This window comes from Pleurodeles waltl, chromosome 1_1 (assembly GCF_031143425.1).
Source record: "Pleurodeles waltl isolate 20211129_DDA chromosome 1_1, aPleWal1.hap1.20221129, whole genome shotgun sequence".
Taxonomy (NCBI): Eukaryota; Metazoa; Chordata; class Amphibia; order Caudata; family Salamandridae; genus Pleurodeles; species Pleurodeles waltl.
In genome coordinates, this window is record NC_090436.1 from 23,516,281 (window position 1) to 23,540,819 (window position 24,539).

General features: G+C 45.8%; 1 protein-coding gene across 3 annotated transcripts in view; it reads left to right on the top strand.

Moving 5' to 3' along the window:
* The window catches only part of LOC138255868 (retinol dehydrogenase 14-like), a 267,326-nt gene that overhangs the window by 237,238 nt on the left and 5,549 nt on the right, over positions 1–24,539 (top strand). For all 3 annotated transcript variants that reach the window (XM_069205850.1, XM_069205846.1, XM_069205855.1), the window contains one exon: positions 5,466–5,575. In XM_069205850.1, coding sequence (XP_069061951.1) covers positions 5,466–5,575 — 110 coding nt within the window. The remainder of the gene's footprint in view (positions 1–5,465; positions 5,576–24,539) is intronic.

Genomic DNA, 24,539 nt, shown 5'->3' on the forward strand with positions numbered 1-24,539 from the left:
AAGGAAGAAGGGAAGGGTGATGCTATACAAGTAATTAATTCTACAGTTAAACATGAAACCCTAGGAAGAAACAACCACAAAAGAAAAGAGAAAAATGTATCCCAAGGAAAGTGTTTTCGCTGTGGCGAACAAGGCCATATGGCTAATGACAAAAGTTGTCCAGTGATAAAAATGGTTTGTAGCCATTGAAGAGGTGGCAGGGGAAAAGTATATGAAGTGATGGACAAACTAGCTTCGGAAGAGGAATGTAACACTGACTATGAGTGTGGTCAAATTGTTCTTCAAATTGAAGGAGGGAAAAGGAAAATCCCTCTGAATGAAATAATAGTGGATGGTGAGAGGACAAAAGTTTTATTCGACTCTGGAGCGAAGATAACTATTGTATCAAAGGAGTTTTATCTTGAGAAACTCAAGGACAAGATTAGGTTGTTCAAACCTGATATCAGTCCGTATGCATATGGAGGTGAGCCCACTAAGTTATATGGAAACGTTTGGGGTTTACTTGAGTTCAAAAATAAGTATACCAATGCAAAAGTTTATGTTTAAAAAAAAAGGTCACAGCATTTTAAGCTGGTTTCACCAAAAAGATTTAGGGGTAATCCTAGATCCCAATAGTGATCTGCCCGTAAAGTTGAGAGAAAAGTTTTTTGTGATTGTGGCGTGTGGGCAGGGTGGAGTGAATGAGAAATGCGGTGTGGTAGTAGATGATTATATGGAAAATCTAAAATTGAAATTTACTGAGGTGTTCAAAAACCAGTCAGGGTGTCTCCGACATTATACTCATCATATTCGTTTGGTGGAAGGAGCAAAACTGTTCCGGCAACAGTACGTGAAGAAATGAGGTTGGAATTGGAAAACGTAAGAGGGAAGGTATATTTGAGGAAGTAGAAGGAACTAAATGGCTCCCCCCAGTGGTCGCTGCCAGGAAGGCCAATGATAGTCTTCGTCTGTGCATAGATTTTAGAGAACTCAATAAGAATGTGGTAGTGGACAGATATCCTTTACCCAACATCTCAGACATGATGTTACTTCATGGAGCGAAAATATTTTCCACCCTAGATCTACATCAGCTTATCATCAGATAAATTTAGATGATGACTCAAAAGATCTCACTGCTTTGTCACGCCTTTTGGCACATTCAGGTATGTCAGGCTGCCCTTTGGATTGATTTCTGCAGCTTCAGTCTTTCAAAGAGCTTTGGAGAGGGTGTAAAAGAATCTCAAGGGCATAAGAATATATCAGGATGTTCTAGTATTTGGAAAAGACAACTGTGAGCATGACAGGAGACTACGAAGTGTGTTGGGGAGACTTAGAGAATATGGGTTGACAATAAAACTAGAGAAATGCAAGTTCAGGAGGAATTCAATAGAGTACTTAGGTCACACTATCATGGGTGAAGGGATTACTACAAAAAAGGAATTGGTGAATACTATAATAGATCTGGAGTCGCCTTCTAACAAGGAGGAGTTGATGAGATTCATTGGCATGGCAGAGTATTATAGCAAATTCTTGAAGGGGTTTGCTGAAATGTGTGTGAATATGAGAAAGTTACTGTGGAAAGGTGAAGAATTTGTTTGGGATTTTGAATGTGAGATGGAGTTAAAAAAAATTCAAGAAGAGTTAGGGAAGGCCCCTGAGTTGAAAATCTTTGATCCTAATTGCAAATCTGTGTTAATTACTGATGCCAGTATGAGGGGTTTAGGTGATGTTTTACATCAAGAGGAGGGCAATTCTGAAAGGGTAGTACCGTTTTTGTCGCAGGCTTTAAAAGGAGCGGAAGTAAATTATTCAGTGATTGAGAGGGAGGCCCTTGCTGTTCAGTGGGCCATTAAGAAATTGGCGAAATTACTGTGGGGAAGTAAGTTTGAAGTGAGGAATGATCATAAACCCCTCTGTGAAATTTTCTCAAAAAAGGGTATTGATGCCATTTCGAGCAGAATCATCAAGTGGGTTGTAGCCCTGCAGGATTATGACTTTGAAGTGAAGTACATACCTGGAGCACAGAACACGGTTGCTGACACACTATCACGGTTGGTGCAGATAAGTGATGGAAACCAGGAAGGGGAGTATGAAAGTGAAAGTCAAGATAATGAGATGGTTTGTGAGGTTGATTATGGTACCATAACTGAAGTAAAGTGTTGAGATGAATGTGAATCTGACAAAGTGATGTTAGAAGTATTATCATTAATAAAGGGAGGTTGGAAGAATAGAAATGAGGGGAGTTTGGAATCTCAAAAATACTGGCATGTTAAAGATGAATTGTCTGAGAGAAAAGGATTGTTGTTCCGTGGAACAAGGATGGTTCCGCCTTTTGTACTTAGAGACAATCTAATTACACTTGCACATTGTGGTCATCAGGGCATTTAAAAAACCAAAGAGAGGCTACGGTTGACATACTGGTGGCCAGGTATGGATTGTCAAGTGGAAAGAGCTGTGAGGGAATGTATGCAATGTGTGTTCAGTGAGAATTTTGTCAAACCCAAGGTTCAACCCATGAAGATTAGTGATCGTCCGACTCATCCTTGGGAAGAGATTGCCCTTGATATTTTAGGCCCAGTTCATGGGGATGGATATGATACATATCTCATAGCTCTGGTTGATCTATATTTAAGGATGCCAAGGGAATTGAAACAAAACATGTGATATATTTTCTAAAAGAGATATTTGGAAGAGAGGGTGTTCCCAAAACAATACTCACGGACAATGGGGTGCAATTAGTCTCCAAAGAGATGGAAATGCTTTTGGAAAATCTTGCTATTCAAGACAAGAAGTGTTCACTATATCATCCGGAAACTAATGTTATGGTGGAACTCTTTAATAGGATGCTTGAAGAAACCATAGCTATGGCCAAAGAAAGTGGACCAAGTTGGAGGAAGGAGGTTGTAAAAAGAATTGAGGCGTACAGTTTCCCTTCATTCTGTGACTTGAAAAACTCCTTTTGAGCTGCTTAAAGGGAGACACCCCAACACTCTGGTAGCACTTAATGTGAATGATATGGAACTTAGAACAGGGAAGGTGGTGTCAGACACTAGTTGGAGAGTGAGAGAAGAAAGGAAAATAAAGGCTCGCAAAGACAATTTTGATGCAAGAAAATCAGCACGAGAAACAAAGGTTCGAGTGGGAGATTGGGTATTGATTAGAAAACCTGCAAGGAAAGGAGGATATGCAGGTAGGCCTAAACCTGTGAGAGTAGTAAAGTTATCCATCAATGCTGTTAAGACAGAGGACTCTAGGATTTGGAATCTTAATAGAGTGATTGTAATCAAGGAGGACGTTATTGGGAAAGAACCTGTTAAAAGGATTCAATAATTGGGGTCAGGAAATCTGATAGGAGAATTATAACTTCAAAATATTTGCAGGAATATGTTACATAAGTATTGTGGCATTGCGATAGTCATTTATGTTTGGCAAAAAAAAAAAAAATAATAATAGTTTCTTGTGTATAATAAACTTATCCTCCTGTTATCATCTTTTGCTCTTGGACATATTTATACAAGTTCACCTCGTTACACCCACCTCCCCAATTCACTGGCAATCTGTCACCCCGTATTTCCCACATCAGTTCCTAACAATGAATGTCAGCTATCGCAGTATGTGAGTGTAGCTAAGTGAGTCTTAACCTCTATTGCAAGTGTCTTGGCATCATTGTAGCTGGCATGTTTTGACTTCAACACATCCATAGACTGCATTATTGGCAGATTAACGTGACCCACACTTCCAAGCCTCCTTGTTGCCCCCTGTTAGAAATTTGCCCTTCCTGCAGTGTCACCCTAGATTTTTTGCCTTTTTGCTGAACCCTTTTTTTGCTGGCTAACAGAACTCTGTGAACTTTACCTTCCTATTTTGTGGTAAAGTGCTTATGCTCCTCCTTTCAACGTGATGAAATCATCATACCCCTAACTGCCATATTTAAATTACCTCTAAGACCCTAGCATATGATACCCATAAGTGTGTAATATATGTGGCGTCTGCAAAGTTTTAGCAGGTTAGTTTAAAGCCCAGAGGGTGGGGTCAGGCTTTCTTACATGAAGATGCGGATTGTGGATTCTTGGGGAAGATCCACATGGTTTGTGAATGGTGATGACAAGAATGGAGGTACATATACTATTTGTGTTCTGCCATAGAGGCATGCCTATTCATTTTATCTATACCTCTGTTCCTGTATCGCTTAGCCGTTTGAGTAGTAATTTGTGTTTCACAGTCTCCAAAGCTGCTGAAAGCTCCAGCAGACATAAAGCAGAGACTGCATCAGAATCTACAACGTTCTCGACTTTGGCCCAGACATCAATGACTGCTGATTCAGTGCCTCTTCATGGTCTAAAACCCTTTCTGTTGCTCCGAGAGGAAGTTTTTATTTTTTCTAAACAGATTGACAAACCTGAATGAATGAGGCTTTTTCAAACAGTTTGCCCCGAGAAGATCCATTTGATATAATTCTGTAATTTGTTGGGTCATCTGAGTCCAAACATTGCTTCTTAAAAATTGATCTGATATTGGACATGTTTAATTCTCTGTGGAATTCTCCTAATGTTAGAGATTCATTAATGATTGCTTGGGCTGGTCTGGCCACAGAGGTGGCTTTAAGAATGTTTTTAAATGTGGATTGCTCCATGTGTTGTCAGGAAATCTAAACACATGTGATTACTCACTTGTTTATCACTGGGAATGGCTATAAAAGATTTTCCCACTTTTCTGCTCAGCTTTTTCAGGGAACTCCGTAGGATGGGACCAAGCTGTCAGAAGTTCAGGGAAATCATGTGTACCTGGGCGGAGTATATAAAACGCGCTAGAGTGGGGAGGGAGACGATTACATATATGGTCAAGCCAGCTGGAGAGGGTGTTGGGGAAGTATCAAGAAAGAAGTAATTGGATGTATGAGGGAGGGAGTTGATCAGGTAATCCGATGCTGGTTGGGGAATGACTTGGATGAATCCCTCCTGTGCATGTGTTGGCAGTGAAACGAGGGCCATAGGTCTTCACCGATACGGAAAGCTTCCCAGGCGCCTACTGTAAACAGCTGATGTAGGACCAGTGGGGCCTGAAATAGGTCAACACTCCAGCGGTCCAGGCTCTCCTTCTGTTGGACATTGGCCACGTGTCCCTGGTGGACGGACAGCCTTTCAGCTAGTCAACAATGCCCACTGAAGGGGATTCACTGAGGAGAAAACCTTACTCAAGAAGGATCTCAGGACATATTTAGTTAGGTCCATAACAGGCAGAAAGACCAAGAGGTCAGAGTATTAGCTCAAGTAGAATTGAAAAGGGGGGACGCAGCGAGGAAGGGAATCTGAAGACAGTCATATTGCTCGTTGTAAAACTTTACAAGGAAACTTTGAAACTACTTTCCCAGGGATTGTTGGTCTGCTCTGTAAAGGAGTGAGCGCTCCAGGTCAATTTCATTATCAATGTAAGAAATGTAGGGGGACGCAGCATAAACTGAACTATTGTCTCCTCATCTCCTACAGGCTTGATAGTGAATTCCGTGAATCCCGGGATTGTGAGGACGGAAGTGATGCGGAATTACTCCTGGATACTGCGCCTGATCTTTCATGCTATTGGCTTACTCTTCTTCAAGGTAAGCAGGACTATGGATGTGGGTGCGCGGCACAGTTCAGGGTGACAAATTCATGTGTCAGAGTCTGATAACTACACGCGTTTAACAGTAGCTCGTGCCCGCTATGGCTCTGCTCCTGACGTCAAGGCCAGACTGACCATAGCGGGCATCAGGTGTTTCCCCGGGAGGCTGGAAGAATGGGTGGGACAGTTGTGTTACTGCGGGCGGTTTTGTTACTGGGAGCCGGTTTTGCAGCAATGCCTCCAGTAACGGAATCAGAAGGCCAGCATAATCCACTCAGCACTTGCTTTCGATCCCAGCCTCCATGTGTTTTGAAATATGTTATAGTTTTAAAAGCACCCACTACAGAGTTCCTTGTATATCCAGCAATTTTCAACAAAAGTGTCAAGATAGCTCTGTTTTTTTAATCTTTCTGCTGCAGAGAGATGTAGTTTTGTCTACTGGCAGTTTTGACTCATGGAATTCAGCATTAGGAGGACTTGTACCATGGAATAGATCAGTGCAGGGGAGGTTACCACAGTAAAATACCTTGGGCATATTTATACTTCCTTTGCGCCATTTTAGCGTGATTTATTTTGACACCAAAATGGTGCAAAATTATCTCCATATTTATATTTTGACGCTAGACCCGTCATTATTTAACGCCTATGTCAGACCAGGTGTTAATGTACCTGTGGACCCATTTCCATGGCCAAACCCCATTGAATGAGCCCACAGATGTCCACCCCAGCCCCCAGGAACACCCCCACCCGCACTAGAGGGACACCACAGGGTGGGGGACCCCATCCCAGGTGAGTAAGGTAAGTATTTCTACATTTTGTTTATCAAGGTGCCACTGGGGGCCCTTACATGGGCCCCCGTGCCTGGCGCTGGGTGTAATTGTCCCCTGTGCTGATCATTGGGGCATGACTCCTGTCTTTACTAAGACAGGAGTCTTATTTGGGTGGGTGTGCATCAGGAAATGACGGTAGGCTGGTTACCGACATTGATTTTGCTGCTAACCAGCCTACCATCATTTTCTGTCGCACAGCCTCCTTTTCCCATACCCCCACACGGCTAGCATCTTTTTTTGTGACACTAGCCCAGGCTTAGCTCCGGACTTGCGCCATTCCTTAAATACAGCGCCTGGCTGGCGCTGTAGAATGGCGCAAGACGGCGCTATACTTTTTGATGCAAAATTGCAATAGTGGAGATTTGCATCAAAAAGTATAAATCTGGGCCCTGCTCTCTCCAAAGCTGGACGTATTACTAGTCCCAAGACTCTCCGTCTCTGAATTTAGCATGATTGTTGTGTGTGAGTGATATAGTTGAAACTGAATAACGTTACTTATGATTCAGATATAAAAGCTGTAGGGCAGTCCTTCACGGTAGGACATTAATGAGAACCAGGGGTAGCACTTGCTATTCCTGCTTGTCCCCTGAAGCGCTTTCTACCACAACATGTAGATAGATAGATAGATAGATAGATAGATAGATAGATAGATAGATAGATAGATAGATAGATAGATAGATAGATAGATAGATAGATATTCACTAGAAAAACCAAAGGTTACAGGAACATTATAGTTAGGCTCACATTTTAAACCATAGAAACTCCCCTGTTATAGTTAGAGTTATTTCAAGTTACTATAACTCATGCCCTAACTTGCATCACCCCCATGCACAGTTTTAATTTATATTGTTAACGCAAATGTTACGGTGATATTATCAATGATGTTATAAAAGATGTCACAAGGGCTGTAATATCTGGGATAATTAACAGTACATGGCGAGGGTGAGAGTTAGAGTTAACTTAGGGCACAAGTTATAGTTACTTGGGATAACTCTAACTATAACAGCTAAGTTTCTGTGGTTTTGTATGTCTAAAATGTGAGCCTAACTATAACATCCCAGTAACCTTGTTTTTTTCAGTAAATTTCGGCCGTGCTCGGCAGAGAATGGCCACAGAGCTTGCCCTCTGGCTAGGCCCTGCAAACGACCCCGTATAACCACCCGATCCCGTGCCACTTAGAATGAGAAAAGTTCTGGCAAATTGAGAAAAAACATAATTGAGAAGTATGAATAGTGAGATCACATTTCTGTATGCACCTTAAATATTTGAAGTTGAAAATAATTTAAAGCTGAGAAATAACAACGACACACCTAGACTGGAACCCTCAACCTTCTGTCTGAGGATCTAAGACCTCAACCTGATTCCTTACTACCTAGTGTCCAGACACCTCTGTGACATTCAGTCCAAAGATGGTGAGGGGCAAGAGATGTAAATATTCCATCACAAGGAATGTTTAACATTCGAAACATGAGCAAATAAACAAGACACAGTGCCATGAGATACCAGGATTTGAACCTTCAACCTACTAAGTGACAATCCAAGAGTTTTGCAAGTAGGCCATATTTTGTCTTATTTTTCTAACATATTTAGGTCCATATTTATTATGCAGTTATGCGTCATTTTTCTTAACGCAAGCTAACGCCATTCCCTTAAGCCATCTGTGCGCCATATCTATGTAATGACGCACAATGGCGCTAAGGAATGGCTAGCAGAAATAAAAAAGACGTTAGCCGGGGTGGGGGGCGTTAGGGGAAATGGCGCTAGCAGGTCAGAAATGTCGTTTGGCTGCTTTAATCGGCAAAATATCTGCTGCTAAGCAGCCTAGCGTCATTTTCTGAAGCACATGCAGCTAAAATGACTCCTGTCTAAGTTTAGACAGGAGTCATGCCCACCACCCCAATGCCCACCATAGGGTACCATTGTCCTCTGGGCAAGCTCAAAATACCCAGTGCCAGGCAGAGGGCCCAATGTAGGGGCCCCCAATGGCACTTATAAATAAATATGAAATATACTCACCTACACGTACCTAGAATAGAGTCTCCCCTCCTATAGTGTCCCTGTGGTGTGGGTGGTGGTGTTGCTGGGGCTTGGGTTGGGCATCTTTGTGCCCATTCCATGGTGTTTAGCCATGGAAATGGGCCTATCTGCACCCTAGCGCCTGGTCTGACCCAGGCGTTACTTAATGTTTCTAAGCGGGATTAGCACCGTTATAGTGTTAGGGTTAGCGTTGTGTTTAGGACGGGAATGCCTACCTTGAAACTCATTGACGCAAGGTGGTTTCACGCATCCTAAACATGGTGCTAACTCCAATATTTTGATGCTAAACGGGTCTAAAATAAATGGCGCTAAAGCGACGCTAACCATCCATAAATTTGGCCTTAGGATTTTACAAATTCACATTTTCCTAATTTTTTTCAACTCACTGCAGTCATCCCTAACTGTAGTGTGTCGAAAAAAATAAGAAAATGATGCTACCATTGCAACATAGAAATGTTCTCAAATTGTAACACTTTTTACATCCTAGTGGTAATTTGATTTATGATTTAGCAATGGTAATCCTGCTTTCACAACTCTTTGAACAATTTCAAAGCCTTTTAGCTCTGTTGTTTTGCCTAATATCACAAAATGGCGGCCATGGCATCATTCCATCACTAGAAAGTGTGATATCAAGAAATGGTCAGCTACCTAGGGTCCCTCACAGAGTGATTTCTCCTCTCCTGCAGTTACAGCTCAGGGCGAGGTGAGCAACTAAGGATATTGACCAGGGGGAGAAGAGCTGGTCTAGCAGCCATCCACAACAAGCGCTTTGTTATTATTTGTGTATACGTGTCAGCATTGGGCAAGTAAATAATCTAACAGGAGGCGCATGATGTCAGTTACTGCATAGTTTATATCCAGTTGGAAAAGTGTGGCGGTTAAACATGGGTTGCCATCACCTTTGTTTTTCCCCACATGAACCAAGATTTCTCCCCACATCAGGATGGGTAATCATTTGGTAAGTGGAGCAGCCAATAGTTGTGCTGGTGCTTGTGCAGGGGGGCTAGAGGATGATTGGGGATTTGTTGGACAAGTAAAACTTCAATCCCTTCCTGCAATACAATTCAGACTTTATATTGATAAAATAGATAGCTCGCAGTATTACCAAGTACTCCTGTGGTGTGATGGATCCAGAGGAAAAACTGGTGCCCCCAAACCACATACCAGCTTTAGACGTTTAATAGAGACAACGACAGGGACAAAGGGACCTGATTTTAGACTTAAATAAAATTGTGTCACCTTCAATTAAATAAGTCACACATGGACATCAATCTCAACAGGATTTTAATGTGTGCAGTCCCATTGATGCAAGAGTTTGAGGCATCTTTAATGTCCATCCTTGATCAGAATGCAGCATAGAGGGTACAATGAAAAACCCGCTTTCAGGGTACTGCACCTCTCGCGGCTCATGCATGTCATCTGAGTTGTTGAATGAAAGTTGCAATTGTACTTATTTACTGTCCACATCTAGCAGAATTGCCAAAGGCTCAAGGGTTTTAAATACTGTAAATGTGGGGCCTGATTTAGATGTCGGCGGATGAAATACTCCGTCACAAACGTGACAGATATTCCGTCCACTATATTACGATCCCCATAGGATATGGTGGGATCGTAATCCAGCAGACTGGATCTAAATCAGGCCATAAGTGAGCTCTGACATACTGGGATCAGTATACCAATTGTACGCTGTTGTGCGTCGGGCAGTGGGTGACATACTGGGATCAGTATACCAATTGTTCTCTGTTGTGGGTCGGGCAGTGGGTGACATACTGGGATCAGTATACCAATTGTACGCTGTTGTGCGTCGGGCAGTGGGTGACATACTGGGATCAGTATACCAATTGTACGCTGTTGTGCGTCGGGCAGTGGGAGCAGGTACACTCCTTTTCCTAGTGAACTTCTTAAGGGTAATATTTGATGCTCAGATACCAACGGGTTTATTGTAGATAAATGTTCCCAAGAGGTTAACTCTGACACAGAATGGGAAGATGGGACCCTACAGCATGGAAAATCTTGTTATGTTATGTTATGTTATGGGATGCAGATGGGTAGAGTGCTCTATCACACAGGGATGGGCAGGCGGAAGGTACCTGATGCGGAGAAGGTGTGACTCAAGGCACACCTAGGACCTAGTAGGACCACTTGAAAAGCCAGGTCTTTAGTTTTTTGTGGAACCACGAAGAGAGGTGGAGGCTCTTATGAGTAGCTGCAGGTTGTTCTATGCTTTAGGAGCGATGTAGGAGAAAGGTTGACTGCCAGATTCGGTTTTTCATGTGCGTGAGATGTGTGCAAGTAGGACCTCGGACATGCAGAGGTGTCTGGAAGGTTTGTGAAAGCAGATGTGATTGTTGAGGTACTTTGGGCCAGTGTTATGTACTGAAATTGTGGGTGAGGAGTTTGAATTGTGCTCAGTTGTGTTTGGCGAGCCATTGGGGCACCTTCAGGTGTGGTCTGATGTGAGTGCGGTGTGGGAGGTTGGGAGTGATTCTGACTGCCAAGGTCTGAATTGTCTACAGCCTTTTGGTGAGTTTTTTGTTGATCCTGGCATAGAGGGCGTTCCCGTAGTCTAGCTTGCTTGTGACCAGGGCGTGCATGATGGGTTTCGGGGTGCTGATTGGGAGGCATTTGAAAATCTTCCTCAGCATCTTCAGAGTGTGGAAGCAGGAGGCAGTGACGGCGTTGACTTGGGTAGTCATGTCACCTTTGTTGTCGATGATGATCCCAAAGTTCTACGCATGAGTGGTGAGGGTTGGTGTCCTAGTGCTTAATTTATTTTTAAAAAAGTGTTCTGGCCCAAGTTCTTCCTTAGGAGGCCACTGCAACTTGCAGCACCTACAGGTCCTGCCAAAGTTGCAAATCCCAGTATCAACGTAACCTGCGAACCGTCGCACTCCTACAAAGTGACAGTTTGGGCGATGCCAAATAGCACCGACATGTGGCAGGCTATCATGAATATGTGCCGGTGTTGAGAAACAAGCACCGCTGTTGAACAGTGGCAAGCATTGGCACAAATGAAGCACTGGGGTGTCGGCCCTAGCTCTATTGGCCGCTCAGTGGATTTCTATGATAAAGTGTTCTTCCTGAACATCACAATTTCGGTCTCGTCAGTGTTTACCTTCAGACAGTTGGTCTTCATTCACTCGGTGATTTCAGTCATGCAGACATTGAACTTTATCCGAGCACTGGGTGTCTTGTCTGTTAGCAAAAGAATGAGTTGCATAGTAGAGTACATTGATACTGTGAGAGCAGATGATGCTGGCTAGAGGGATCATGTATGCTTTGAGGAGGGACCGGCTCAGGGAGGATCCTTGTGGGACGCAAAAGATGAGGTCACAAGCGTCAAGGTGAACGGAGCCAGTAGACTAGGTCCTTCCAACAGTCACGGCTCGCGGGAGGGAAAAGGGCCGGGGTGTTGCGAGGATGGGGAGGGCGGGGAACAAAAAAAAAGTATAAAAATTAAACTGACCTTTTTTCTCGCGCCTCGCTGTTCTGCTCTGCTCCTCCGTCCCAGGCTGCAGGCAGGCACAGGCTCCCAGCCTGCCCTGTGGCCCTGCCCTGTGGCCCTGTGGCCAATCCTGATTCTGCTCAAAGCGCCCAGCCACGGCGCTCCGAGGCAGACTGGGAGCCTGTGCAGGCTCTCTCCAGCACGGAGAGAGCCCTGTGCGCATGTGTGTTTGGCAGACCCCAGACGGCTGGCCATTCATACTTGCGAACTGAGGGGGACTGCTGTGCACTATCCTTCCGTCCACGTCATTCCCGTGGCCCCTCCCACTTTTACATAAACAACATAATAAACACAGTTTATTATGTTGTTTCCATAAATGTTTTGCAGCCCCTTCTGCTGTCGGGGGCGACGCTCCTCCACCCTAGTGGAGGAGTTGCCCTTGCCTTCCAGTCAAGAGAGAGCCATCCATCGGAGTGCGTGTCCTTGGATTCTGATGTTGTGTAGGTATTGGATAAGGGTGGAGTAGGAGACTGTTTCAAAAGCTGGTAATAGGTCCAGGAGGATTAGGGCCGCTGTGTGCTCTCCATCGAGAGTGATACTGATGCCGTCCGTGGCAGCGAGGATGGCAGTTTCGGTACTGTGCTTGGGTCTGTAACCAGACTGGGTGATGTGAGGAGTTGGTGGTCAATGAGGTATTCAATGAGGCATCTGTTGACTTTTTCTAAAACCTGGGCTTGGAAGGGCAGCAGCAATATCAGTCTGTAGTTGGTGAGCATTGAAGGGTTCACAGAGGGTTTCTTCATCAGTGGGAGGAGAGTTGTGCGTTTACAAGCTTCTGTGTAGGTCTCAGAAGAGAAAGGCATTCACAGTGGGTGCAGAAGCTTGCATACTTTGTAAATGAAACAAGCACTTCTCACAAATGCTGCTATCATATTTATGTGCACCATCAGCGTTCTGCAAGGTGGGGCATGCCAGGGGTTTCATCCTGCAGGTCCTTTGTAAATCAGCCTTTGCACACACATTGAGGTCGGCGAGGATCCGTTTGTTAACTGTCTTTACAGGAAGCTACATTGAATCTGTGTGCCCATTCTGGGAAGTATGGTAATGTTGTTTGCACAGCTGAGGCACCCAGTTACCCCCCCAGGCCAGGAGTGCACCACAAACACTTAGTGCAAACACACTGCTTCATAACCTGCTCCAGTTCCACACAGATCAGAAGTTCAGAAAAAGTCAATTTTTAGTTCAATATAATGTAAAGTGACGTAACAGTTTTACATTTATCTAGGTCCTTATAATGGACACACTGCTGGTGAGACTGTTATTAGGTCTGTCATATGCGAAGGTCCTGCAAAAACCCCATCAACGATAGAGCCAGAGCAAAGGATGACCCCTGGGCCTGTGCACGACTGCAGCTGCTTGGGTGTGACTAAACCACAGGTCTGCAAACAGTGTGCTGTGCCCCGCACTCCCAGCTGGCTGCGGCCGTGCAGTGTAGGCAACCGAGAATAACAAGCATTGGCAAAGCAACTCTCGCCTTGTTTCTTCCAGTGCAATTTCCCAATGCTGCTCAGCATCAGCAGAAGGAAAAGCTTTTTGCCAATGTTGGGCACCGTCCGGAAAACAAAGAAAAACAAGCATTTACAATGCAAATGGTCTCGCATCTGCCTGAGTTAGAGTTACTGACGTTGCAAATGCATAACTAGACTTTTCTTCCACATAATTCCAGTGGCCTTCCTTTTCGTGTCATTTAGATGTCATCTAGAAAAGTACTACTTTTCAATAGACAGATCATCTACTGCTTTGAAAAAGGCACGTGGCCTCAACTCTGCTTGTTATTGAAAAATGTAACTTACTTTGCTTTTGTCAAACGTTCTATTTTTTAGGCTATTCTAATTGGCCAGCGTTTCCTCCAATCGGGTTGGCAATCCACAATCCACCTATTCTGTGACAGATGGGGCTTGCACCGCACATCAAAGGAAGTTTGCTGAGCATTGCACTCGTGGGTGAATTGAGAGGGGACCTCTGGAACTTTTTACATTTTATTTTCAGGCAAAATATTTCGCCATCCCAATTTGCGGATACAAAGAATACTCATTTGTGATGTGTTACAGTGCACTAGAAGTGTCACATTCATCGAGTTGGTTTGCGTTATAGAAAAATACAAATAATGAATTAAATATTATAGCAGCAAAGCCTCCTGAAATTACTGCTTCCAAAAGAAGTTTAACAAGAGGAACAGATAACACAGTATGCCTTGAAGTCTGCATTATGAAGGCTATAGCATGGCGTGGGTATGACATAATCACTTCATTGCAAGCATTCCACTCATCAAAAGAAATTAGCAGGATTGAAAAGGTTCAGATTCATTTTATTGAGTAACTACAAATGTACAGAAAATTCTCAACCAGATACTGTTTGTGTACACTCAAAAATCCAGAGATCTGTCTATCTAACTGCGTTGTTGGGGGCCCTAGGCCCTCATGCTACAAAATGGCGTGACGCAGACACGGTAATAGGGTTCTGTAAACTGGCCCTGGGCGCGTTGCTCCAGGCCTTTTTATTGGCAGGGTCACGTGACCGGTGACGCCTGTGATGGATGGGTGTGGGGTGTGAGTGTAAGGCCAGCACTCAGCTGGACGGCTGGCGAAACACTAGAACGTGTCCAGCAAGATCCTACAATAACGAGCAAACACCCAAAGCCAGTATGTGTGTTTTTTTAACTGCATTCTGGGCTAAATATATTAATTATTCAACGACTAACAGTAATGTGAAGTTATGTTTGTATAGTACCCTGGGGGATTTAAACGTGTGCCCTCCCTCCAGGTTACACATTGATATTTGCAAACGGTGCATTAATCCACTCAGTTTGCTGCATGGCCAGACATAAATCATTGAGTTATCCCAAGAAACAGCATTGAAGAAGCCAGAGCTTGGTGCCTGGAGTCGCGCACCCACCTCGTCATTCCGTGCAGGCTCGGGACGCTCTTTCTTCAAGCGGTTACTGAGCCATAACACCGCCAGGTTTCCAGAAACCAGGAAGCGCAGAGAGGGAAGCAGCGGCGACCGACCACTCAGCCTTCAGGTCGGGGTGCAGCCCTGCCACGCTTCCGAATCCTATGCGGGTTCTGCTGCTCCAGTCTAGTTTTTTTTTTTGAATTTTGGAAATTGTGGGCATGTCTTTATAAGGAGAAAACTAGACTATAAGTCTCTGGAATCAAAGGGAAAAACTGGACTGGATCAGCACATCACGCATGGACCTGGGAATCTTGGCAGCTGTGTGGGTGTTTGTTGCAGCTCTACAGGACTTGAGAACGAAAACTTGAGAGACAAGTCCCCCCACTCACAGAGCCAGGGGTGCAGAACAGAGGCTGCTTATTGGCTCTGGACTGTGAATTTCTGACCCAGGCCCGTTATAAGTATTGGCGCTATAGTTACAAATACTAGGGTTATACTATTAAATGAGCTAAGACATTACTAGAAGTATGTTTTGATCGTGTAGACATTCAACATAAATTGAACCTACATTTGCAGCAATGCAATGACGGAAGCACTACAGAACGACACATGACAAAGTTTAGTGACGCGTTTCATGAGAGGTGGATTTGTACTTGTATTGTAAGGTGCAGAGCGTTGTTGCGTGCTTCTGTTCTGGCTCATGGGCAATTGAACAAGCGCCTTGAGACCCTCACGGGTAAGTAGTGTGCTTTACAAATGCTCTGATTGATTGATTGAACAAGCCAAAGCGTTCCATCTCTCCCGCCGCCATGGAGCGTGAAGATTTCCTATGCCGATTCGACCAAATTAAATTAAACAATGTAGTGTCGGAACAAATGAAATTTGTGCTGATTTGTAGTATTCGAGGTGTTCTGAAGGCCACATCAAAGAAAGAGAGCAGCAGAAAGGGAAGTGGGTGATCACATTTGAGGCAAAAGAAAGAAACTGAACCATTTCCGCTCTTCCGCACCATGGAGCGTGAAGGAAAGAGAAAGGACACAATATGACTTAACTGGTGCTCATGCAAAGTGCTCCAATACCGCTGATCGAGTCTGTGCTGTTTGCAACTTCAAAGCGCCATGGCTGCCATGGAGCGCCAAGGGGAGACACAAAAGGCAAAAGTAGTTTGCCCACGCTGAAGTATCTTAGCAACCGTGCAATAATCTATGTAACAGGGTCAGTCTGCAAGACGGTAACAAAACCACCCCAAGGCGGGACAAACATAAAACATTTACCAACCACATCAAGGGATTTTTGATAGGCAAGCCCAGGAACGAATGAAAGTGATGGGCGCGAAGCGAAGAATAGATTACAACACATCAGAAAGCAGCTCTTCCTCGCTACTATGCTCGACCTAGAAAGTACAATGACCTGACCATCAGGTACCCACTATAAGCCAGGCCAGCCTCCTACACTATGATTGCGCCATCTTTACAACACGGCACACCATGGCGGTTGGTAGCACAATGGCATCAACATTATTGACGCTATTGTGGTGCTTTCCTACACTAGCGTAAAAAATGTTGACACTAGTGCAGCAAAGCACTAGGCTCTGAGCAGGTGTTAAATATGATGGAAGAAATGGCACAGTGAAATGTTGTTTTTTCATCGCTCCCTGTGCCGGAACACCCCCCTTGCATTTGTTATGCCTGACACAGGCTTAATGTGGCTCAAGGGTTTACAAAGTGGCGCAATCAAAGCATTGCATCACTTTGTAAATATGGCGCAGCAAAAAAGCCACCTCAGCATCAAAAAAACTTACATTATGGCAGCACGAAGTTGGCGCAAGGGACTTGTAAATATGCCCCTATGCATCTTCACTTGAGTCTGTGTGCCTGACCCATCTCTGCGAGGCCTTGTAGGGGTGTTAGGCAGGCACACACCTCTTAACACTGTGCCTGTTTCCCTAATGAGTCTGGATGCCTAACCCATCCAGGTGTGACCTATAGGTGGCAGGCAGGGATCCGCATCCTAACACTGTGCCTGTTCCCTTAAGGAGTCTGGAAGCCTGAGGCATCTCTGCGAGGCCTTCTATGGGTGGCAGGTAGGGACACACCTCTTTACACTGTGCCCCTTCCCTTAAGGAGCCTGGACAGCTGACCCATCCCTACGAGGTCTCATAGAGGTGGCAGGCAGGGTCACACCTCTTAACACTACGGGCCCAATTCACAAAGGTAAAGTTAGACCAAAAGACAAACTTACTACTTTTCGATATTCACAAAGGTAAAGTTAGACCAAAAGCCTTAGACCAAAAGCCCCATTTTACTACTTTTCGGTATTCACAAAGGTAAGTTAAGACTAGTAACTTTATTATCAGTAAAGTTAGACTTTTGCTCTAACTTTACCTGTGTGAATACCTAAAAGTAGTAAAGTTAGACTTTTGGTCTAGGTTAGACTTTTGGTCTAACTTTACCTTCGTGAACTGGGCTGTGTGCCTGTTCTCTTAAGGAGTATGGACAACTCACCCATCGCTGAGAGGCCGTCTATGGGTGGTAGGCAGGGACACACTTCTTAACACTGTCCCTGTTCCCTTAAGGAGTATGTACACCTGATCCATTGCTGAGAGGCCGCCTATGGGTGGTAGGCAGGGACACACTTCTTAACACTACGCCTATTCCCTTAAGGAGTCTGGATGCCTGACTCATCGCTGAGAGGCCTTTCTACGGGTGGCAGGCAGTGACACGCCTCCTGAATCTTGCATATTTACCTTTGAGCTTTGACCTGCGGTGTAGTTACAACTCCACACTTGACACAGTGAGCTCTGGGTTCTGCTCATGTGTCCATCACTATGGACTTTGTACACTTGTGCCTTGTATTGCAGCCAACAACATAATTACCTCTCGCTGCACTTAACTATTGTCTTATACTCTTCACACATGATGTGTTCATACAGAGCAAGCAACATAAATTACAATATTTGTAGGAGGCTGTCCTGGTGTGTAGTGGGTACCTAGGGTACTTACACTTTAGACCAGGTCAAGTTATCTCTTATTAGTGTAGTGTAGGCAGTGTGTAGAAGCCAGGCTCTCTAGAGGTAGCTGTGGATGAGCAGCCAAGGCTTATCTAGGAGACATGCAAAGCTCATGCAATACCACTGGAGTCACACATGATTCACACACAGGAAAGAAAATAGTCAGTGTTACGAAAATAAAGGTACTTTATTTGGTGACACAAATACCAAAAATATCATAAAGAACATACTCCCTTAGGAGGTAAGTAATACACAAATTATATACACTAGTATGCAGAAAGAGGCATTAAAACAGTTAGAAAACAATGCAATTAGTGAAAAATCACAGTAGTTAGAAATGTGCCTGGGGAGCACAAACCATATACTAAGAAAGTGGAATGTGAAATTCAGTCTCCCACCTAGGCAAGTGTAGTGTGTAGAGGGGAGCTGGGAGTTCCTGAAAACCCCAAAGTTAAGTACTAGAACACACTCCAGTGAACAGGAAAGCAGGAGTAAAACAAAGTAACTTTCCCAGAAGACACACAGAAACGAAAAGAAGAACTATGCAAAACACAGAAGGGACTTCAAAACACCAACAGTGGATTCCTGGACCAAAGGACCTGTAGAAGAAGGGGACCAAGTCCAAAAACCACAGCAGACTCCAAGAAGAACAGGAGCCCCTGCTAACCCGGATGAAGGTGCAAAAGAAGAACCACCGATGAAGAAGAACAGTCAGTAATGCACCCAGGGAGACAAAGTCGGGCTCCTGGAGGGTGCAAGTGATGTCCCATGCCAGATGGAGGATTGCAGTCGGGTTTACGGCGTCGGAGTCCGCCAACAAGCCTTGGCACACGCAAAGCTCGCAGTTAGCAGAAAATGGCGCTGCCCGGGATCAGGAAGGACCAGGTGGACTCTACCCAGGAGGGGGAGTCAGAGGGGGCTCTCAGCAACTCAGAGAGCCCACAGAAGACCAGGCAGCACACACAGGAGTCCCACAGCACGAGGAAAAGAAAGTTCGAGAAGAGGCCCATGCAGCACTAAAACAAAGGCTCCCACGCCGCTGGAGAACCACTCAGGAAGCAGTGCTTCAGAGGATAGAGTGCTGGAGGGTGTGAGCTACAAGATGGATGAAGAACTTGGAGGAAGGATGCCAACAAGCCTTGGAAGCTGCAAAACACGTGGTGCATGGGGTTATTGTCTTGCGTGGGGTGGCAAGCTCTTACCTCCACCAAAGTTGGACAGTTGGACGTGAGGACCATCTGGACCACTTCAGTCCACCACCCGTGATGCAGGATCCACGCAACTCATCAGGAGAGGGGATCCACGCAGCCGGTCGTTGTTGCAGTCTGTGCCTGCTGAAGCAGGGGAGTGACTCCTTCACCCCAAAGAAGATTCCTTCACTCTTCAAGTGAGGGCTGAAGACGGGCTGTCATCAGGGGATGCATGTCTGGGAAACAGTTGCAGTTGCTGGCAGGAGACGGACATACAATGTTGCAGAAGGCATCTCGCTTCTATGTTGCAGCTTGTACAGTTCCTGGAGGGTCCAGATGCAGTTTCTTCAGTGAGAAGTCGAAGTGGAGGATGCAGAGGATTCCTGCTGGAGTCTTGCAATCCGCATCTGAGGAACCACCTAAAGGAGAGACCATAAATAGCCCTGAAAGGGGGATTCGTCACCTAACCAGGTAAGCACCTATCAGGGGAGGGCTCTGGCATCACCTGCTGAAACTGGCCACTCAGATGCTCACAGAATTCCCTGCCAACCTTGAATACAAGATGACAAAACCCAGGGACAACTCTGGAGGAGCTCTGAGCACCACCCCTGGGGTGGCGATAGACAGGGGAGTGGCCACTCCCCTTTCCTTTGTCCAGTTTCATGCCAGAGCAGAGACTGAGGGTCCCTGAACCAGTGTAGACTGGTTTATGCAAGGAGGGCACCAAATGTGCCCTTCAAAGCATTTCCAATGGCTTCGGGAGGCTACCCCTCCCAAGCCTGTAACACCTATTTCCAAAGGGAGAGGGTGTAATATCCCTCTCCCAAAGGAAATCCTTTGTTCCGCCTTTCTGGGCTCAAGCTTTTCAAGCAACAGGACGGCAGAAACCTGTCTGTGAGGTGGCAGCACTGGGGCTGCCTGGAAAACCTCAGAAGGCTGTAATGGCAATACTGGGGGTCGTCTGAGGAGCCCCCAGAGTGCATGGAATCATACATCCAATGGTTGCAAAAGCACTGGGGTATGATACCAACATGTTTGATATCAAACCTGCCTAAGTTCGGAGTTAGCATTATGTATCTGGACATAGGTAGTGACCCGCACACACGAAGTCTGGGAAAATGGTCCTGGAGGCCATGGGGGCATCACTGCTGGCGCAAGGGTACCCTCACACACAGGTACTCCGCACCCTGCCTTCAGGGCTGGAAGACCTGCAATAGGGGGGACTTCTAAGTGACCTGGTCCAGTGTAAATGGCAGTGAAAGGGTGCATGCACCTTTTCACACAGGCTGCAATGGCAGTCGTGCAGAAGCCTTTGCATGGGTGTAGGAGGCTGGTCTGGCGTATAGTGGGAACCATGTGGTACTTACACCTTGTGCCAGGTCCAGTTGTCCCTTATTAGTAAAATGGAGGTGTTTCTAGCAGCTTAGGCTGATAGAAGGTAGCTATGGCAAAGCAACTTAGGCTGAACTAGGACACATGCAAAGCTCCTACTATACCACTGGTGTCATATGCACAATATCAGAAGAGAACACAATACTCAGAGTTACTGAAAATAAAGGTACTTTATTTTAGTGACAATTTGCCAAAAGTATCTCAGAGGATACCCTCACTTAGGAGGTAAGTAATATACACAAGTTATATGTACACAAACCCAAATCGGGTAAGTAACAGTAAGAAAAGTAGTGCAAACAATGTAGAATCACCATAGGATGCAATAGGTAGAAACAGGCCTAGGGGCAACACAAACCATATACTCCAAAAGTGGAATGTGAATCATGAATGGACCCCATACCTATGGGAGATTGTAGAGGGTTGCTGGGACTGTGAGAAATCAGTAAGGGTGTCCAAAATACCCCACCCCAAGACCCTGAAAAGAAAGAGTAAAGTTACCCTACCCCCTAGAAAGACAGTATAGTCGAGATAGGGGATTCTGCAAGAACCACAACCACCAGCAAAACACTGAAGATGGATTCCTGGACCTGAGGGCCTGTAAAGGAAGGGGACCAAGTCCAAGAATCACGCAAGTGTCTGGGGGGGCAGGAGCCCACTAAACCCCGATAAAGGTGCAAAAGGGCTGCCTACGGGTGGAAGAAGCCAAAGATTCTGCAACAATAGAAGATGCCAGGAACTTCTCCTTTGGTCAGAAGATGTTGCAAGGCGTGCTGGAGGACGCAGAAGTGTTTCCACGCAGAAATACTGTAAACAAGCCTTGCTAGCTGCAAGAGTCACAAATGAGGATTTTGGGTCCTGCTGGGGACCAGGAAGGACCAGGATGTTGCCCCTTGGAGGAGGAGACCGAGGGGGCGCTCAGCAACTCAGAGAGCCCCCGCAGAAGCAGGCAGCACCCACTGAAGTACCGGAACAGGCACTTAGAAGATCTGAGGAGAGCGGTCAACTCAGAGTCACAAAGGAGGGTCCCACGACGTCAGAGTCCAACTAAGCAAGTTGGGCAATGCAGGACAGAGTGCTGGGGACCCAGGCTAGGCTGTGCACAAAGGAATCCTTGGAAAAGTGCACAGAAGCCGGAGCAGCTGCAGATCACACAGTAAACAGGATTACTGTCTGGCGTGGGGAGGCAAGGACTTACCTTCACCAAATTTGGACAGAAGGGCCACTGGACTGTGGGAGACACTTGGACCCAGCTCCTGTGTTCCAGGGACCAAGCTCGTCAGGATGAGAGGGGACCCAGAGGACCGGTGATGCAGAAGTTTGGTGCCTGCGTTGGCAGGGGGAAGATTCAGTCGACCCACAGGAGATTTCTTCTTGGCTTCCAGTGCAGGGTGAAGGCAGACAGCCCTCAGAGCATGCACAGCCAGGAAACAGTCAAGAAAGCCGGCAGGATGAGGCGCTAAAATGTTGCTGATAGTCGTCTTTCTACTTTGTTGCATTTTTGCAACCAGAGGAGGTCTCTGATGTCACCTGCTGGCACTGGCCACTCAGAGCTGTTCATTGTGCCCCCAACACCTTTGTATCCAAGATGGCAGAGGTCTGGGACACACTGGAGGAGCTCTGAGCACCTCCCCTGGGAGGTGCTGGTCAGGGGAGTGGTCACTCCCCTTTCCTTTGCCCAGTTTCGCGCAAGAGCTGGGCTGGGGGATCCCTGAACCGGTGTAGATTGGCTTATGCAGAGATGGGCACCATCTGTGCCCATCAAAGCATTTCCAGAGGGTGGGAGAGGCTACTCCTCCCCAGCCCTTCACACCTATTTCCAAAGGGAGAGGGTGTAACACCCTCTCTCAGAGGAAATCCTTTGTTCTGCCTTCCTGGGCTGGGGCTGCCCAGACCCCAGGAGGGCAGAATCCTGTCTGAGGGGTTGGCAGCAGCTGCAGTGGAAACCCCGGAAAGGCAGTTTGGCAGTACCCGGGTTCTGTGCTAGAGACCCGGGGGATCATGAAATTGTCCCCCCAATACCAGAATGATATTGGGGTGACAATTCCATGATCTTAGACATGTTACATGGCCATGTTCGGAGTTACCATTGTGACACTATACATAGGTAGTGACCTATGCATAGTGCACGCGTGTAATGGTGTCCTGCACTCACAAAGTCCGGGGAATATGCCCATAACAATGTAGGGGCACCTTTGCTAGTGCCAGGGTGCCCACACACTAAGTAACTTTGCACCTAACCTTCACCAAGTGAGGGTTAAACATATAGGTGACTTATAAGTTACTTAAGTGCAGTGTAAAATGGCTGTGAAATAACGTGGACGTTATTTCACTCAGGCTGCAGTGGCAGGGCTGTGTAAGAATTGTCAGAGCTCCCTATGGGTGGCAAAAGAAATGCTGCAGCCCATAGGGATCTCCTGGAACCCCAATACCCTGGGTACGTAGGTACCATATACAAGGGAATTATAAGGGTGTTCAGTGTGCCAATGAGAATTGGCAAAATTAGTCACTAGCCTGCAGTGACAATTTTAAAAGCAGAGAGAGCATAACCACTGAGGTTCTGGTTAGCAGAGCGTCAGTGATACAGTTAGGCACCACATAGGGAACACATACAGGCCACAAACGTATGAGCACTGGGTTCCTGGCTAGCAGGATCCCAGTGACACATATCAAACATACTGACAACATAGGGTTTTCACTATGAGCACTGGGCCCTGGCTAGCAGGATCCCAGTGAGACAGTAAAAACACCCTGACATATACTCACAAACAGGCCACAGGTGATCGTCAGTATTTGTGGCTGTGTTGACCACTCTGTAATCTACACAGAACCTCATCTCCTTTTTTCCATTCTGAGAGTGAAGTTTGGGTACTAGCACCACTGGGCTGGCCCAGGGGCTATCAAAGTGCTCACTCACTCCCAAGTCAAGCGTCTTCTGAACCTCAAATTTAATGCAGTCTCTGACATAGTCAGGCTGTCTATAAATCCTACCTTTGACAGGTAAACTGTCTCCAGTATTAATGGGGTGCTCACACCAAGTAGTCTGACCAGGTGTCAGAGAAACATTTTCAGAAAATTGACCCAGGAGATTTCTGCACTCTTCTTTCTGCTCTTCAGAAAGGCAGTCTGCAAGAATAACTCCTTCCTTATGGGTGGCGAAAGAAATGTTGCAACCCATAGGGATCCCCTGGGACCTCAGTGGCATAGGTACCTAGTTACCATGTACTAGGGACTTATAAGGGGTTACCGGTATGCAGTGACAAAAGTTAGAGAAGAGAGAGCATAATCACTGCGGTCCTGGTTAGCAGGATCCCAGTGAACTCAGTCAAACACACTGACATCAGCCAGAAAATGGGGTAACCATGCCAAAAAGAGGGCACTTTCCTACACCAATCGAGTGAACTCACCCGTGAACTCCAGTGTTTGGATCCACAGTGACTGTTCCCAACTGAGTGAACTCACTCCCCCGAACACCAACGTCTTGAGCCACAATGACTGTTCCCAACTGAGTAAACTCACTCCCTGAACTCCAACTTCAGGATCCATCGCAACTGTTAGCAACTGAGTGAAATCACTCCCTAAACATCAAATTTTGGATCCACAGTGACTGTTCCCAACTTAGTGAATTCACTCCCTCAAACACCGGCTTCCTGATCCAAAGTGACTATTTCCAACTGAGTGAACTCAATCTCTAAATCACCAATTATAGGATCCACAGTGACTGTTTCTAACTGAGTGAACTCACTCCCCCGAAAAGATAAGTTCTGGATCCACAGTGACTGTTCCCAACTGTCTGAACCCACTCCCTCAAACACTGGCTTCTGGATCCACAGTGAGTGTTTCTAACTAAGTGAAGTCACTCCCCTGAACACTACATTCTGGATCCACAATGATTGTTCCCAACTGAGTGAACCCACTCCCCCAAACACTGGCTTCTGGATCTACAGTGAGTGTTCCCAATTGAGTGAACTCACGAACCCCAGCGTTTGTATCCACAGCCACTGTTCCCAACTGAGTGAGCTTACTCCCCGAACACCAACTTCTGGATCCACAGTGACTGTTGCCAACTGACTGAACTCATTTCTCCAAACACCATATTCTGGATC